The sequence below is a fragment of the Podarcis cretensis genome, assembly GCF_951804945.1.
Source record: "Podarcis cretensis genome assembly, chromosome: 3".
In the NCBI taxonomy this organism is placed as follows: Eukaryota; Metazoa; Chordata; class Lepidosauria; order Squamata; family Lacertidae; genus Podarcis; species Podarcis cretensis.
The window spans coordinates 47275232-47294251 of NC_137172.1; the positions used below are offsets into that span (position 1 = coordinate 47275232).

The following is a 19020-nucleotide window of genomic DNA, read 5'->3' on the forward strand; positions in this document are numbered from 1 at the left end:
AGCAGAAAATAGGGCGTGTCTCCTACAACAGAGCTATAGGACCTGTTCAAAGTGAAGCTGGCAGCTTTCCAAGCTTCGGCCCAAAAACTCTGAGGCAAACCAGAGTCAAACAGTAGAGCGTCAGCTGCCTCAGCTAGCGTTCTGTTCCTGCATTCCGCTACGCCAACCGTCAACCTGTGACTTATCCCCTTCTGGCGGAAGAAACTCTGCAGAGCAGACCCGGTGAACTCTCTGCCTCGGTCGCTCTGAAAGCTCTGCACCTTGGTGGAAAACTGTAGTTCCACTGCCGCAACCCAGCCTTTGATCAGTTGCGCCGCCTCACTTTTCCGTTTCAGCGAGAAAACCCAGCCGTTCCTCAAAAAATCATCTGTCAGCGTGAGCGCATACCTGGCCCCACCCAGACTCGGCACTGGCATGGGTCCACAAAGGTCTGTATGCACAAGCTCAAAAGGCCTTGTGGTTACCCTCTCCGATCTGGGATAACTGCACCTTTTTATCTTTGCTCTTTTGCATGTCCTACAATCTAAGAATTTATCACATGCTTTCATCTTGCAACCCACAGTGCACTCTGGCAACTTCTGGATATATTTCCAACGGCTGTGCGACATTCTCCTGTGCCACAAATGAGCACACGAATCATGTGTGGGAACGTTAGCACACTGCGCCTGTGCTGTCTCAGCGTCCCCCTTACCCTCCAGAGGTGTCTCCAGAACAAAGAGGTTGTTCTGACATGCAACATTGACCAGTTGTTTCCCACCCCTGGAAATAGAACAGACATCATTTTCAAAGCAAACCTTATAACCCTCCTTTACAAGAGCAGATACAGATAAAAGACAACACTTCATTCCTGGCACAATGTAGACTTCCAGCTCTGCCTGTAAAAAAGAAACAAACACATTGCCAACAGTGGTTAATTGTCTCTGTGAGCCATCAGCAAGAGTGACTGTTTTCCCAGTTGAAACAGCCCTGCAGTTCCACATTTCACCACTAGATGGCATGGCATCAGGTGATGGCTGGCTCCTGAGTCAATGACCCAACGCAGCATGCTGCCCTCACTGGAGTTGTCCCTCAGCGTTGCCATAGAGGCAGCTAGGTGATAAGAAGAACCGTCTTTCTTACTTCCTCTGTCACGTCCTCCCTTCGCATTCCCACGCTGGCCTCCTCTTCTAGACTGGCTGCCATGGAAACCTGGCTGGCTGCCACGAGGACTTGGCTGACTGCCATGGGAAGCGACCTTGGAGACATCCTGCCCGGCCTCTCTGGCTCTCCTCGGACAGGACCGACGCAGGTGGTCAACAGACCTGCAGACAAAACAACGATGAGTGGAAAAAGCCTGAACTGTGCCTTCTGGCTTGGTCCCCCCTCTGCTACCGGCAGGGTACCCTGAGCCAGCTCGACCCTCTCTGAGACGGTGTTCCTCCTCGTCACACAAACGACCAGTCACATACTGCAGCGTAAGATCCGCTGGATTCAATTCCAAAGTTAGACACAAATTGTCATAACTTTTGTCTAAAGAGCTGAGCAAAATATAAACTTTCAGTTCCTCAGTAAAGTTGACTTGCAACAGTCTCAGCTTGTTGAAAACAGAGAGCATCTTAGTCACATGCTGTCTGATGCTATCACCAGGACGCAGCTTCAGCTCAAACAAGCTTCTGGTGGTGTGGATCTTTGCCCCAGCTGTGGTCCTGTGGTGCACTCTCTCTAGTGCCTGGTAGGCCTCATGGGCAGTCTCAAGACCAAAGGTAGCTGTGAGCCCTCCAAACTGAGCACTATAGTTCCTAGGGCTTTCTGGTTTTTCCTCTGTGAGGCTTGGGCAGCTGCAACAACCGCTGCTGCATCTCCGGCTGCAGCTTGCTGTGGGGCCCTTGGATCGCCTCCCACAGACCCTTGGCTACCAGCCAGGCCTTCAGCTTCCTTGACGACTCCTCCCAGTTGCTCCCATTTAATTTTTCAAAGGGGACTGAGAATGACTCTTGTCCATCTGCCATCTTCTCCTCCAGGGCTGAGCCTACTCACGTAACAGCAGCTCCTCTTGGCACCCGGTGCTGAAGATGAGATCCTCCCCAGCAAGCTTCGCTGCCTCAAACGTTAGGCAGGAGCTCCAGCTGGCTTCTCCCACACACACAGGCACGATGTGGCAACAGCTTCCAAAGCTTGGCTAGCTCCCATAACCTGGGCCATAACCTGCTGAGATAAGATGGCACCCAGCACACTTCCGCTGCGCTGATGGACGCCTGTGCCGATAGAAAAACTTGAGCTCTCTTAGCAGAGTCCTTAGCAGAGTTCTGCAGCGGTAGAAAGTGTTGCCTTGTGTGTGGATAATAAATCAGACTGAATTCAGGCTTCTTGCTAATCTCCAACAGCCTTTAATGAGAAGAAAAACATCATAAATCTGCCCGGCGAGAGAGCGGACATCCTTTCGTCTCTGTCAAAAATGAAAGGAAACTCACAAAGAAAGATTCCCGTATGTGAACATAACCATGCCTCAGAATGTGAGACGTCACACAGAACTGTTTAACCCTGTAAGTTCTGATTCTCCTCACATGTATATATATTATTACATTTATATCTGTTATAATGATTCCATATTCTAATGATATACACACAACACACACATACATATTTGCAAGTTTGGGCCTTTGATTATACAAAAAATAACAATATATTAAAACACTTTGCTAAGGTTAAATGACAAGGAACTCTCCCTAAATAGTATTGGTATTTGGTAACCAAAGATTATTCACCTACAAAACCATTTATATATGTTATGAGTTTCGTGGAGAGGGATCTAGCAAGTGTTAAAATATAAGCCAGGCTAGCTTCTGTGTTGAGGTGATAGCCTGGGTGATGAGGCATTAAGGGAAACAAAGGAATGTGGATCTGTGTAAGATGACTGTCTACTGGCTGGTAGTTAGAAAAAGAGAAAGGCAAAAGTTGAGTGGTAGTGGTATGACCTGGAAGTAGAGCGGCAAGCTGGAGAGAGTCAGAGAAATGCTTGAGAGCAATGTTTTATTCCTGCTGGAATCCAAGGCTGTGATTATGGTAGAAACAAGATTGTTTCCTGATGTCCATGCTGTGAGCCCCTCCATTGCAGGCTCAGATTGTATATACGTAAATAAACCATATATCATAAAGACACCACAACCTCTGCTGTGACTAATTCCCAAAGGAAACATTAACCCAGCGTAAGTGCCTTGAACCCCTGGAATTTTGCACTGTTCAGAGATTGGAGTGGCAACATATCTAAATAAGAGAAGGACAAACAACAGGAGATCTTGGAGTAGATGAATATTCTCTTTCAATAAAGGCTTGAGGTTTTCCATTTATTTAGATTCCAAAAGAAATTGTATCAATGAAAGCACTCAAATCTTATTTATTTCTCTGAATGTGATTTTAAAATATAGTAAACTTACAATCTCCAAACATTAAAAACAAGGCCAGAAATATTAAAAATGTGGGCTGGGCTCCTTGATCTTTTATTTGCCCCTTAATTTACCACCGCATCTCCTTCCCCTTGCCTTTTATTCTCAGCTGTCTCAGAAGCTGAACATAAGTCTAGGTGAAAGAGGAAAAGGCCTAGAGGAGAGAAAGAATCAGCGTGTGGCAGACTGGTTGAGCATTCTTCTCCTGTCTTCTCATTCGCCTTTGCAGACGTCCTCCCCAGGCAAGTTGAAAGTTATGTCAAAGGAAATATGTGTGTTCGCCGGCATCGTATGTAGTTTTACAGTAAAAAATATGCTAGACACAGCAAGGCGATGAGCATCCCATTGCAGGAGAGAGCGCAGCATTAAATCTCTGCTTGTGTTTTTAGTGTAGAACACTAGCTGTCATTTGCCCTGCAGTCTTCTTTGGGGATTAGAAATCCCCTTCATGGATCAGAAATAACATGTCAAAGGCCATTTTCTGTTGGTGTTGGCAGGCTTGTTACTGTTGGGTGAGGATGCTGGATGGATCAATCATCCTGTGGGAATAATTCCAGGAGAGGGAGGCAGGTAGGCAAAGATCACCTCAGGGCTTGCTCTCTGGCCAGACTTTTATCTCCCCACCCTGAGTGATCTACCATCAATTGCTCTGGGGAAAGGGTTTTTAGTATGTTAAAATTGCTTATTGTGTTTTTAAAATATGCAACGTAATTATAATCTACCTTGGAAGAATTTGTATCCTGAAAGATGGGATATAAATAATCATAACAAATAAATGGAAAATGGAAGATCAGTTTGGCAATACCTTCTTCAGGGGACAGTTTTTAAAACAAGACAAAACTATCATGGTTTCTGGAGCAACCCTTAGCTCTGAGTAGCTCGCTAGAGTGATGTGGAATGGACAATTTTCCAGTGCTTTATTTTTCCATGGAAACTATTCCTTAAGTTCATCAGGAATGACAACTGGATGCCAATTGCAAATACAGTATTAGACTAGTTTCAACATTTTTAGCTTCATTAACTAAATACAAGTAAAAGAAACTTGCTAAATTAGATAACTGTCTAGAGCAGGGTGGTCCAATGTGCAGCCCAAGGGCCACACACGACCCTCAGTGCCTCTTTTGGCAGCCCTCAGCAACATTTGACACCCCTCCAGCCCTTGCAGTGCCTTCTGAAAGCTGAGTAAGCAAGGCGTTGGCCTTTGGGAAGGAGGAAGGAGGGCTCTGACAGGGTCCTAGAGTCTTTCCACCTCCTTTCCAAAGCCTGGTTAGCACTTTCCCACCTTTGGGAGCAGGTGGGAGGGTTCTAGGACCCTACCAAAGCCTCACAACACCTTCTCAAAACCCAGCGCCTCCCTTAGCCAGCTTTGGGAAGGAAACCCTATTCCAGAAAACCCACAACACTAACTCATTATTATGTTAATTATAAAAGGTTGAACTGTCTTTATGTTAGCATGCCCAAGCATTCATGCTTATATGCAGTTGGACAATTCAATTCTTATGAGCTTAAAAGTTACCAGTTATACACCTGCAAAATGGGAGCCAAAATGATCTTTATGTCAAGGTTGGGCTGTTATATGCAAATAGTTCATTCTGTAGAACTCCACATATTCCTTTGCAATGGGCGATGTATAGGTTACAAATTTATTGTAATGTATGATGGTGGTCTTTGTTTTTATTTTGCTTTGGTTCCTGATTGTTTTTTGTAAGTTTTAGCGATTTTAAATTTGGAGATTTAAGTATATTATGCTGGTATGCGAAACTGTCATGTAACGGGCAAATGGCCGTAATAAAGATCAATCCAATCCTTTGCAATGGAGGCTGGTGACACTAAATGCAGGTGGTGTGGACAGGGCCCAAAACCTTTTCGAGGGCTGTTGTAATGACCTACCTGTGTCTGCAGGAGGTCTTAAAGGGGAGCTCAAATCCATCCACTCTATGGTGATAATTTTGATTGACTAAGGGCTGGCTCTCACAAAGTAACTGCCACCATGTAATGGGTGTTGATGGTCCTGCTACTATGCCATTCTCTGATGGAGACACTGTGTGTGTAAACTGGTACCTCAGTGTGGTGATCTTTCAAGCAGTGCCAGTTTATACAGTACCACTTTTACCTCACAGGTAAATGGGAACATTTGTCAAATGTGAATAAGTCATCAATATAGTGTGATTAAGAAGCATATAGTATTTGCCATTGACTGCATACTCAACATGATTCCAAAGATGTAGCCTGAACAGAATAATAATAGGCATAGCATGGTTGAACTTGATATATTTTAACAAATATACTGTCTTCCCAGTAGCTACAAGTAAAAAACCCCTACCCCACGGCATTCTTTAGAGATGGAGTATTGAGGATGAACTGGAGGCATTTTATTCTAAGCTGAGTGTGAAGAATTTCCTGCTGATAACTGCAGACACCTGTACACTTAGATTGTGTTTCAAACTCAAACAGGTGCACCATATCATGTGTGTAACAGATGCTAGACTTGGGATCCTCAGATACCTCTCTTGGCACCCACCACCCTGCCCTTTTAAACATTTTTAAAATGTCAATGAGAGTTTTTCCAAATGTGCCCCAACTTCCCAAAACATGGAGACCATGTGCTGCTTCATGATAAAAACAATGTGTAGGGTTTACCCAACTCTCCTGAGTCAACACCTTTGATGAGAAGGAGTTTGCTACCACTCCTTATGGTCAAATTATTACTTATAAGCACAGTTAACATTTTCTATGTAAAAGAAATTAAAGGTGGTCAAGTGGCTTGCTAAGTAGAGTTCTCCAAAGGAAATTAACTAAATTGGGAGAAAATTTGGGGAAAGACACCAAGTATATCTAGTTGTGCATTGTTTTGAAGGTATACTGAATGAATCTCCATAACTAAATCCATTTTAAGGTTTGAAAAGCAGGCTTTATTTAACAGGCACATTTTAAGAATACAGGGCTGTATGGTGTTCTTTGCCATTTGCTGATACTTCTAAGTGCTTGCATTGCATCCCCCCACGACTGCTTCAAGTAAAAAAGTTTATTGCTCTATATAGGCTTCTATAATAACCTGCCATACAATTGCTGTACTAAGGTAAAAAAAAAAACTGACTAAAAACTGACATTCAGCATTAATCAAGAACAAATGCAGCAGAACAATGAACACAGCATAAAGCGAAACAGTTTAACACAAACATGTTGATCTTCTTTATATTATCCTGTTATTTTTGTGCCCTTTCAGCTGCCCAGGTAAAAGCCAGGTATTAGGTGATAACCAATATTAGTCATACTCAAGAGCAGAGCCATTGAAATAAATGGACTTCCGTAACTTGTCTGCTGATTTTAATGGCTGTGCTCGGAATATGACTTAGCTGAATATAATCTGTTGCTTATAAGGTTAAGGCTATAACTTATCATCCATCTATTGACATAGAACTCCTGAGGCTCTGTGACTTTTATGCCAACAGAAAGCCAAACCAAAATTAAAAACAGAGTTACACATTAAAATAAATTAATTAATTAGAGTTCAGTATGATATTAGGTAGTATGTTCTTGGTTTGATTCATTTCCCTGTTTCTCTCGTATATGCCACTCTACCTGGAGAAGCATGCCAAATCTGGTCTCCACAGATGAGAGCACTACTTCAGCATGAAAGTAAAAAAACAGGCACCTGGAGGGAGACTGTGAAAGACTCGCATAAAACGTGGATAATTCTTAAGGAAAACATTTCATGAATTTTAATGTTTTAATGGGTTAAACTTTCAAAAGGTTTCGATATTTTATCTTTTTCCTGAGGCTTCCTAACTTGACACTGAGAGAAATACTTCCTACAGGCTTTGTTTTTTTACTTTAAATTACAATCAAGTAGGGCGTTAGGCAAATGCAGTGGGTAACTATATAAGGCTGACAAACTACATATGAACGATGTAAAAAACTATCAATGCTGCACACTTTATTTGATATACTGGTTACTCACTGAATGTACCTGCTAAACTTATTTTGAAGTCAGCTTGCCACACTTTTCAATGAGCAAACTGGAGGGTAATACATATATATTCACTTAACACGCCTAAGGTGACCGCTGCTCGTTACAGGTCACTTTCGCCATACAATGCTGATGAAAATGAGGTATAATCCAGAGCTCCAGGAACACCACCTGGACCTTTGTAGGCTGGCATTCTTTTGATGCAGTACTGAGCTTGCTCAGGCGGCAGTTCTCGAAGCAGCTCCTCAGCAAGAATATAAGGCTGCAAAGATTTATAAAAAGGAATTTCTTCAGAGGTTTTCCTGTAACTTCTCAACATCAGAAAAAAAATATATATGAAATATTTATTGTTTATACCCTACAGTGGCAATTCTATAGGGCTGGTCAGAAGCCCAAGGAAACTGTGGGTATGCCATAAATATATCATACTGCATTCTCATAGCTTTTCCTGCCAGTTATGCTAGGGCATTTCTACATATTTTACAGGCCTCTGATACAATTGATTCACACAAGCCACATGACACCCATGTGTAGCTCCTCTGATCCTTGGCATTTTTCACTGCAAGCTAGGATTGTGCAGCAACTTACCGGGACAAAATTGTGCTTTCCTCATTGGAAAATTTGAGCTTGCGTGTACTTTTTAATTTCAGCTGCAGAATTTGGGGCCTGTGGAATTTGTAAAATTTAGGTCAAGTTTCTCTAGAATTGCCACAAGCGGACTTGTCACTCTGATTTGCCAAAACCATCCTGCTGCTATCCTTTATTTAAGCCATGTGACTATTATTTAACCTGCTGTTTTTAACCTAGGTTATAGAACATTTTGTTCAGCTTTTCTAGCTTTTGGGTACCCTGCATGAGCTGAGGGAAATGGAAAATCCCACCATCTGCAGACAAAAACACTGACCTTATCTGAAGCCAGGATCTTGAAAGAAGCAATAACTTGTTCAGCAGTGTCAGTGTCTGCAGTCTCTCTGGTCATGAAGTCAATAAAAGATTGGAAGGAGACTGTTCCCTGACCGTTGGGATCAACTAAGGACATGATTCGGGCAAACTCAGCTTCACCCTTGGATAGGATTCAAAATCAGTCATGGTGGAGGGAAAAATCAGAAAGAATTATATAAGCAAATATATACAACCTCACAGTTTTGCTTTTTAAAATACAAAATTCACTTCATGTGTCCAAATTGTCATTATTTTTATTTACGCAAAAAATTCTTTTAAGTATTCTCAGATAGGAAGGGGTTATTTCATAGCCATGGATCACAAAGAGAGCTAAGCAGGCTTAAGCCCACTGAAATCTGGTGTTTTATTCAATTGTGGTCTTGAAGCATAGCACAAATACAAAAGCTAAGCATAATAAACCAGAAGCAGAATTAAAAGTTGTGCTATTATGATAGTTTGGTCAGCACAAGCGTTTCCGCCTGCCATATGGATCAATCTCCCCTCTTCTGGGGGTTCTCCTGACCACCCAAAGCAGGTGGGGGTATGCAGAGGAGGAGACCGGGAAGTCTCATTGCAACTCATTGTGCTGGCTCCTGCTCACACAAATGTTCAGCTGAATCAGGTCCCATGAAATTTTAAACAAACAGTTTATGGAGCTGCTTGGTTTTATTAACAAAATTTAAGTAAAAGATTTACTTTATCCAGAAATGAAATAGAATATATTCTGGTGTATTTGTATGTCTTTGTGAACATAAAATTTATCTGTGGATAAATAATGTTTAAGTTAATGTCTATGTCCACAAAGGGATACAGATACATTTGTACATGGCTATAGGGGTGAAGAAACAAGTTTTCTTCACCCCTATAGGATTTGAGTAACTTGAGTTTGGCTGTGGGTGTTCTGTGATAGCATCCATAATTCTGCTAGGGCACCTGTAGTGTAAAATGCTGTTATCTGTAGCACGTGGAACACTTTAACAAAATTGTATCTTAAAATTCATACCAGATCATAGCCCATGGAAATTAAGCAGGCTCTGAAGTCATCATGGTCCATAAGCCCATTCTTCTTCTGTTGATGGGAAGAAGTACATAGAACATAGCAAGAAAGGTTTCACAAATCACAAGCAAGCAGTTCATCAGGATTCCCATGAAGTTAAAATAACCCCACCATCAATTGCATGATACACAGGGTGTTTCTTTGACGGACCAGTCCTACCATCAGTTGAAGAGAGGAAGAAGTAGATTACATGAAAGTAAACATCACGAGAAATAATGTCAGAAAAAGGCCAATGAGATGCAGCAAACAGAATCAAAGACGACAAAGTGGCAAGGGGAAAGGAAAGTTTAACACTGGAGTGGCAGACATTTAATTGTTTTTAACATTAGTGTTGTAACATCTGTCAAGAATTACAGTGCTTTTAAAGACTGATTTGTAATATAGGCATTATTGGCATGTTCCCCCAAAACTGATTTTTTGAGCAGAAAGTACTTATTTGTGGGACTTGGAATTATTTTATAGTTTTATTTGTTGGAGTGATGGTTTGCTTTGCATCCAATTATTGGATTCCTTTGCCTGGGATCAGGATAAGTGGAATTAAAAGGTTGCATGTTTTACCCTGTGGTGGTTTTTTTAAGCTCCACTGGAAGGCAATTATATTAATTAAAGTAAGACTATTAACTGCTGAGATCTAACTTTTAAATGAGACATTGATGTGGAGGTTACTTGAACTGATTGCCATAGTTTATTTTAGTATTTAGTTTGTTTTCCTGTATTCTTTCCACCTTTCCTAAACTGCAGAAGCAAGCTTTATGCCATGGATGGGGTAATAATAATATTTGTTTGTTTGTTTGTTTGTTTATACCCCAGCCACTCTGGGCAGCTTCCAACAAAATATTAAAATACAGTAGTTCATCAAACATTAAACGCTTCCCTAAACAAGGTACCTATGACCTCCAGATCTTGTTGGACTACAGCTTCTAACATCCCTGACTGCTGGCCAAGCTAGCTGGGGCTGAGTTCAACAACATCTGGAAAGACACATATTTGCTTTAACTGCACTGGTACCCAAACTGCCAGATTGTCATGTCACGCAGGGGAACCACAGAAGAGAAGAAGGTAAACAAAAAATTAATTTGGGTTATTAAATCAGACCGTTGATCTATCTGTCTCAGTACTATCAACACTGACTTTCAACAGTGTTTCAGATGCGACATTCCCAGCCCTATCTGAAGATGCCAGGGATTGAACCTTGGATGTTCTGCATGCAAAATGATCCCCTGCCACTGAACTACAGGCCTCCCTTTACTGACCCAGAGAGCAGTGAGAGCGGTTAACGCTTTCTGCTTTACCAACGGAAATCACTTGCCTCTCCCATAACTGTTCATCCAAAAGGGCAAACCTGGATACCATATAGATAGATGACAATAGGGGAAGAGGGGTTCCTTGAATTGGTAGTTATGCTACGGAAGTTCCATCAGGGAAGGACTGAGGTATCTGACCACCAGTTGCTTCTCCCTATCAAATATAAGCATGTAACAAAAATGAACTCAAAACAACTCTACTCTCCAATAGTAGGGTCCAATGGCATCTAGGGAATGGGGAGTTCTGATGCTCATTGCTTTGTGTCACAAGCAATTTATTCCAAAGGGGCTCTAAAAACACAAACAACTTTCCACAAGGTAATTTCAATTGTAATGGCTGTTGTATGTGGGGAAGAATTAGATTTCTATCCAAATTAGATAGAACTTATTTAACAATCATTTAATTATATACCAATGCCAAAATCATTGCCATAAGAAAAGGTATTTGGACAAATTACTAGCTAACAAAAGCACATTTATTGTCTGATTAAACAATGGTGTGAAAAGGTCTGTTCTCTCTGACAAACACACATGCATCCCTTCCAGCTATTACCACCTAATTTAAATGGAATAATCCCTAGAAAATCAGATCAAAGACATTAATAATTGGATCCAATATGCGCCAGCATTTAAACCATATTTATCAGGCAGGATCTTAATTTTATGGATCTTTACTGATTGTTTTTCACTGAATTAAACACAGCATTTCCTTTTATTTTTCTGCTTAAGTACATCATCCAATCAAAAGCACTTTTAGAAACAACAGAATTAATTAGCTCGAAAGCAATTTTCTTTTGCAGCTGTTTCTAAACAGGAAGAGTAATACATTCTAGGAGCTGCTTTTTTTTTTGCCAGGCATGAATAAGCACATGCATAAGAATGTTATAGAACTATGTCCGAGAGATGTGAGCCAGCTAGCCAAACACCACTTAATAGTCTAACCCAGTGGTTTTCAACCAGTTTGTCACGGCACCCTGGGGTGCCTTGAAGGATGGCCAGGGGTGTGCAAGCAACACTGGCCTCTGTTCCTCTTTCCTTCCCTCCCTCTTCTGATGCCCTCTCAGGTCTCTGCCTCCCAAAGGCTTGTGTGGCTGTTTGTTGCAGCGGCCCTGGCTACAAGCTCCCCAGGCGAATGGTGCCTCTGGGGCTGGCCAAGGGGTGCTCGTTGCCAGAAGCTGAGGTGGCCTCAGAGTAAGCAAGCAAGCAGGCAAGGGAGCCCAGCCAGCCAGTCCGCCAGCCTTTCCTGTTGGGAATGGACAGGCAAGTGGGAGGCCAGGCAGGCAGGCAGATGCTGCACTGACCTTCCTTGGGCTTGCTGTGTGCAAGGCCTGCCTGGGGCTGAAGGGGAGCCTTTCCACCATGCACGCCCGGCAGTGCGCCTTGCTGACGCTGCTGCCTCCTAAGGTAAGACGCCAGCCTCACACTGACCTTTGGCCACTCTCCGTTGGAGGCCACTCTCGTCTTCCCAGGCCCTTGTGGGGTAATGTGAGGAGGCACCTCTTTTGGGGGCAGTGGGTGGGAGTTCAGAGAACAGGGGCAGTGGCAGTGGTTGTCTGGAGGACTCCCAAGAAGAGTAGCTGATGGAACACTCCACAAGAAAGGGTGAGAGGCTGCTAGCTATGCAGGCAAGGGGTGACATAACTGGGTTCCTGAGCCCCACAGGCGTGTCACAGAAAGAATGGTGGTCGGTCAAGTGAGCCATGGACTCAAAAAGGTTGAAAACCTCTGATCTAAGCTATTAATCTGTGCAATTTCTGCTTGATTGGCCTTAGAGACAGGTGTCAACTACTTCAACCATCAATTAATCCCTTGGCATATTTCACATTATGCTTTGTGCAGCACCTAAACATGTGGTTGGTGGAAAACACAAATGAAGTCGTAGAAAAGGTAATAGGGTGCTGTCTGAAATTATGGATGAGTTCTAGAGGTGGTTGTTGGTGAGTTGTTGGAAGGTATTTAGCAGTTCAGGAACACTGGAACAGGAAGTACAGGAAATCAATACAGAGAAGACAACCTTTAATTCAACTGGATTACAGACCCAGACCGAGCAGTTCAAGGATGGGAATGGATGCTTAGATTATGTCAGATAGATGACTAATATCTGGAAATACCTGCTACCTTCTGCAGCTTAAATCTAAACAGTCTATATTATTGAGGTCACTAGTATTTTGATTAGTTGGAAACTGGGAGTGAAAGTTACTTCCAGTTTCAAAGCCTGCAGAGGACTGGAGCTCTTTTTCAAATACAAATCCCAACATCCTTGTTCCCTGAACTTTTCCTCTGCCTCCCAGACTCAATTTGTATACATCTTACCAATTTATGCTTCAACATTTCAGCCTTCACTTCTTGATAAGGGAGTATAGGATCACATACACAGGGTATTCATCCACATCCCAAAATACTGAGATATAAAGTTGATTTCTTCAGTAATCCTGACTAAACCAAGTCATGCACACCCCTCATGCTTTGGAAGTATGTTTGAAGGTTTTGTGGGGTTATGCTGCATAGACTGCCCCTGCAGCCACCACATTCTCCAGCCATGTTCTGGCCAAGATCATGTGGAAGAACACTATGTACATACATCTGTTGGTCTGCATATAGAACCTAGGTCCACCCAAAATACACCTGGAGGGAGCATGACTGGCATGAGCAGAGCAGTCCCACTCACACATTCTTTTGATGCACACAGGGGATTTGAATTAAGCTTTTTTCACAGAAATGGGGATGAGTGGAGTGGAGAAAGAAGACAGTGACGAGTACAAGGAGAGGAGTACTGCCAGGAAACAGGAGAGATGTGAACTATATCAAGGCTGTGTGGAGACGTCTCTGGAACGTTTATGCTTCTCTGGATGAGAAGCTCTGGTTGGCCAGGAGTAAAGGTGAAGGTAAAGGGACCCCTGACCATTAGGTCCAGTCGTGACCGACTCTGGGGTTGCGGCGCTCATCTCGCTTTATTGGCCGAGGGAGCCTGCGTACAGCTTCTGGGTCATGTGGCCAGAAGTAAGACATTCCAAATAGATTTGGGGTTGTCCTGAGTGGGCACTTTTTGGGTAGAAAAGAAGATGTGAATGGCAGGTAGGGGCTTAGGGGAGGACTAAAGGAAGGCTTAATAAACAAACATTAAGACAGTAGCAGAGAAGCACACACAAGCACACACCAGTTTCAGGCTAAAAAAAGAAAGGAAATGGGCTACTGTACCCTGTCAAAGTGATTAAACGATGCTCTGAATTCATTCATTTGTTGCTGGGTGATTCCTTTGGCATCTCTTGTAAGAATCTGATTCTCAACTTCATTGATCGTCCGGGCAATGGTGGTCAGTAACAGCTCCCATCCAACACGAATATGCTGTGGCAGAGAAACCGGGATGCTTTAAAGATAGCCCAAGAGAAAACCGACTGGCAGATTGATTGAAACTATTGATAAGTAGAACTGCTACCAAATACATAAAAGAATGATAGGTCAGAGGAAACCTACTCACTTAAACCAATTTGTATTCTGGTTTTCTATTTATCTGCACTGTTCAATTAGCAACTGAATTTCAGACAATGTTTTGACAAGCTTATTTATGAACACCAGTTACTGGCTAATAAATATTGTAGAAATATTGCCGTAAAAAACATTTCAGTATGAGGACTAACCTGGCAGATTCGGAAAGGCTATGATGGGTGACTGCTGGAGAGATCCACTGCTAGGAATATTTTGACTGTGAATAGACCCGCCTACTATTGTGGTCTAGCGGAAGTGACACAATCCCTAGGTTATATGATCAGAGGTGGAGTCAACAGCAGGGCCAGGGCACTACGACAGTAACACAGTGACCAAGGCTAATCATGGGGGTATATAAAGCAAGATTCAGCATTTTATAGTATAGGGAGGTACAAGGTGTGCCTCAGGTAAGCAAATCCTCAGCTACAACAAGCCTATCCCTGACTTCATTATCAGTGAAATACAAGCTAGGTATGCTCTTCCTATGTTTTATTTTCAGATGTAAGATAGAGGTTGAGGACAGGAGGGTGGGGACAAAGAGGAGGGTGGGAGTCAGAAGTGGAAACAGGCTTGTGTGTGTGTTAAGTGTATGTGTGTTTGTGGTGTGTACACTGAGGGTGTGTGAGGGTGTGCTGTGGGTGTTCATGTGATGTGTATGTGTGCGCACAATCATTTGTTTTGGCCACACCCACTTTTGCTTTGGCCACACACCCCACAAGCATGTGGAGGACTGGCCAAGGGACAATGTAGCCCTCAAGCCCTAGTCTAGAAGGAATGGGGCACCATCCCTGCATTTTTCCAGATCATGGGCAATGCTAGGGACTACTTTTCACAACTTCATTTGGTAAGGAAGCTATGCCTCAGGTTTGGATGTAGCAAATGCCATTCCTCCCATCGCAACTTTTGATATTCAGTCTTGCAGTGTGCCTGAGGTTTTCTAGAAGATGGGAGATGGTACCCAGCTTGGTGCTCATCTACATGATGAAGAAGACTCTCTGGAAGCAAGTATAGCAGTACTCTAGCATCTGCACTGGTTTCCTGTGGCTTTTAGGGAACAATTTAAGAGAACTGGGCGTCCTCCAAATGACCCAAATGACTGCTAAGGGGAGAAAGAGAAGTATTCTTAATGGCTGCCTATTTCTCAGCTCTGCTACTGCCTTCCTCTGGGAGTCTGACAAAACCGTAGCATCTTCTGAAGGCAGCTAAGCCCATTCTATTTTGCAAGCATCTAGTGGAGATAAATAGAGGGTTATTTTAGTTGTTATTTTTCTACAAGACACAATCTTTTATGATCCCATTTCATAAATCCTGTTTTATTGTTGTTGTTTCCCGACGTGAGCCCTGAGGGATATTGGGTGAGATATGAATCAAATAAACAAATGATTTGTTGGGCTGTCTTTCTATTGTGAAATGCAAGAGCAAGTTAATGGGTCATTTTTTAAAATGCCACCCATTTAAAGAGTGAAGGGGTGAATGCATTCCATTGCTATTTTTCCTGTGCAACTATCTACATTTAAGATCAGAAGCTGCCAAGGTACACAGCAACTTAATCTTCTTAAGCAGCTTGCAATAGGACAGATGTCTTATAGAAGAATTTTAAAAATGTAAGCGGCTTTCTATAGCAGAAAGCATTCCATAGCTGAACCAGCTTTAGAACTGAGGCAGCAAAAAAGCTACATGTTAAAGCTATGAGACAGGCATTTGCCATGAACTGACAAGATGGTCTTAGGCTAGGCACACTTCAGTCTCAGGTGTGCAGGATGGTGACAGAGTTGAGCATTTAAATGTAGATCTGCTTCAATTACCAAAAGAGCAGCAGGTGCCTGTTTTTAATAGGGACATGAGTTTGAGAAAAAGGACTGGGGAATAGTAAAGAGGCTGAGAGTTCTTCTCTGGGAGCCCACTCTGGGCTTAGTATGCTGTGTGAACCAAGCCACTATCTGTGAAGCTCATTGAACAGTCTAAAACATTATATAAACACTAAGTATTGTTCTATTGCAATACACATTTTCCTGTTCTAGAACTGCATGAAAACACCCTTGATTTCTCATTTGAATTCACACAAGAATGCACCATAAATTTGTGACTATCACTGTGAAAATCATGCAAACAGCAGCGATGCTGCAGATAGGATACATAACTAAAGAATGTGCTATGTAACTAAATGGCATAGAAAGGACTCAGCGGCTACCTCCATTGTATAATTGGTGTGCTTATTATCGAACACCAGGGCTTCTTGAATCAGTTGATGGTCTCCTTCTAGTTTGTCAATATTAAGTTTGTAATTTATGATATTGTGCTCAAACTGCTTTAATTGGTTCATCTGGTCCTCTAATGGTCCTGCTATGTCAACAGAGCTCCGGGCAATTTCCTGCCAAAGGGGGAGAGTGAGAGAGAGAGAGAGAGGAAAAAATGTTAGTTTGCAAAATACATTTCTTCATGGTAAATACATTTTAAAGCAGCAGTAAACTTAATTTACAAAAGTCACAAAGGGAGGTAGGAACACTCATATTTGTGCATTGGCATTGATAGGTATCTGTATACAATAATCAGACGTGTGGGGAAATGTTGGTCCTCCAGATGTCATTGGGCCATAGGCCATGCTAGGTGGGCTGATGGGAGTTGGAGTCCAACAACATCTGGAGAGCCACAGGTGCCCCACCCTTGATGGCGACGCTTGTGGTTGTTACAGAAGATGGGTTACTGCCTAGTTCCTATTAGCTGAAAACCATACTGTCCAACTCAAAGAGTGGAAAGGCGTGCCTGCACAGATCTGGAACACAGAACACTTGCAAAACCCTTCATCTGGAAACACCCCAAATTGTGCATGCTCTTACTTAGAAAGCAATTCCAAAACATTTCTCAGCTTGCACAACCTTCTTTGATGGTATGAAAGTCTTCACTTTTTTTTTACTGTGAGGATGAGTCGTAACACTGTTATGACCTCAAGCGGCGTGTAAAACATATACAGACCTTTCTGCTTCTGTTTCCGCCCCACATCTTCTCTTATGTACTTTGTCTCTATTCTGCATGTCACATCCCTCTTGGTCTCCTTCTTTCAAACCTGTCTCCATGGTCACATCCACACCATGCATTTAAAGGACTCTTAAACCATTTAAACAGGCATGGTTTCCTTCAAAGATTCTGAGAAGGGTGATTGTAACTGTAGCGCTACAAGGGGTTGCCTAACAACTCTCAGGACACTGAACAAACTACAGTTCCCAGAATTCTTTGGGGGAAGCCACAACTATGTTTGGAACTGTACCCCCACCATTCAGTTGGGCTATGTACCTTTCCTTATGGAGGCACTCCTCAGTAGCAAAATTGCTCCGCATCAACCACACTAGTCTCTCCTTCCCTGGACCTCCAATACAACAAGATTCTCCCCATAATGCCATTGTCAAATTCCCAGTTTTCTTGCTTTGCCCCTCTGACTTACACTGCCGGACTCACTCACCCCTGACAAGGAGTATCCCATTTTTCTGTTGTGTATTTTCTGGCACTTAAAAAAAGATAGTAAGATTATAACTGATAGCGAGAAAAAGTAACTGTTCGTTAGTTTAGCACCTGTGGAGTGATGGAACCTTTGACATTCTGCATACACCTCTAAGGAAACAGTAAAAGCTGCACATCTTAGTCAGAATTACCTCCATCTTGGTTTGGATCCAGGGTCCAATGACATTGGCCTGAGCAGCAAACTGGCGACGCAGGCGTTCATTTGCATGCTGGCGGGCCAGCTCCTCTTGCAGTGATTGATCCCTTACTGGGACAAGCTGTTTTACCTGCCAATATGCAAAGTTGAGTTGGTATGTACAAAGTCAGATGCTGAAACATAAGAGGTCTGGGGGCAGGAGGCTACAAATGCATGTAGCCGATCGTATTGAAATCACTGACCTTGCTAAAACCATATCAATGTCAACCCTGAAATCCTCTTGGTGCTACCCTTTGATCAGTGGTTCCCAACCTGTTTTTGGACATGCCCCACTCAAGCATCTCTAAAATCCTGATCCCCCCCCCCCGTGACATATAATTCTTTGTATTCGAAAAGTGAACTCCTATTCACGGGGAGGAAGCCTAAGCCACTGCCTTAGATATTTTCACACATGAAGAAAGTAGTTTTAAGAAAGAACAGCCCTTTCCACTCTTTCTTTCTTTTTTTAATGTCATACAGAGAAAAAGGGAAATGGGATTTCTGGAATTTGCTGCCTAAACTGACAGCTTCACCTTGTCTTATCACTTTCACTCCTCCCACTGAATGCTTTGAACCAACTGCAGCCATAGTAGTTGTGGTGGCAGCAGCCTATTGTTGAGGACCATTTAGCACAGTCTTTTTTTATTAAATAAATGCTTCTACCATCTGTTATCCAAGTCCAGAAGTCTGGCTTTCACATTTTGCTTCAGTAGCTCAAATGTAATATTTTACTTCAAGGAAAAAATTTCTACTGTGAGCATATTGCAATTACCATGTGAAATGCAGGTGCAAACAAATATTGGCTTGTATCTATGATATTTTTGGTGATAGCAGTACAACCTCTCTCACTATCACTGCTGTTTGTGAATTCTTACTTTTAATCCCCCCCCCTTTTTAAAATTTCCTTAGTGTGCTATTCTCTCAGTATTAGGGTTTTTTTAAGTTTTGAAAAGCAGCAAGAGCAGTCTTTGCTCCGATACTTCCCTGCCATTTCAAGCCCTTTTCTTGAAATGTTTTTAAAACCAATATCAGAAACACTAATCGTAATCTGGCTGTGTGTCTCACTGCTGTCCCTCCTTACCTGCAAAGCCATCCCCACAACAGACACCCATAATTATTTAAAAGAGCAAACAGCTTCATACATAGCT

The 19020-nt window shown here is 42.5% G+C and overlaps 1 protein-coding gene across 1 annotated transcript in view; it reads right to left on the reverse strand.

Annotated features, from left to right (window-relative positions):
• Positions 1-6311: 6311 nt before the first annotated feature.
• The window catches only part of ACTN2 (actinin alpha 2), a 50876-nt gene continuing 38167 nt past the window's right edge, over positions 6312-19020 (reverse strand). The window contains exons 16-21 of the mRNA XM_079971201.1: positions 17829-17963; positions 16373-16552; positions 13894-14040; positions 9338-9403; positions 8297-8455; positions 6312-7654 (exon numbers count right to left, since the gene is read on the reverse strand). Of these exons, the coding sequence (XP_079827327.1) occupies positions 7496-7654; positions 8297-8455; positions 9338-9403; positions 13894-14040; positions 16373-16552; positions 17829-17963 (846 nt within the window). The 3' untranslated portion in view covers positions 6312-7495. The remainder of the gene's footprint in view (positions 7655-8296; positions 8456-9337; positions 9404-13893; positions 14041-16372; positions 16553-17828; positions 17964-19020) is intronic.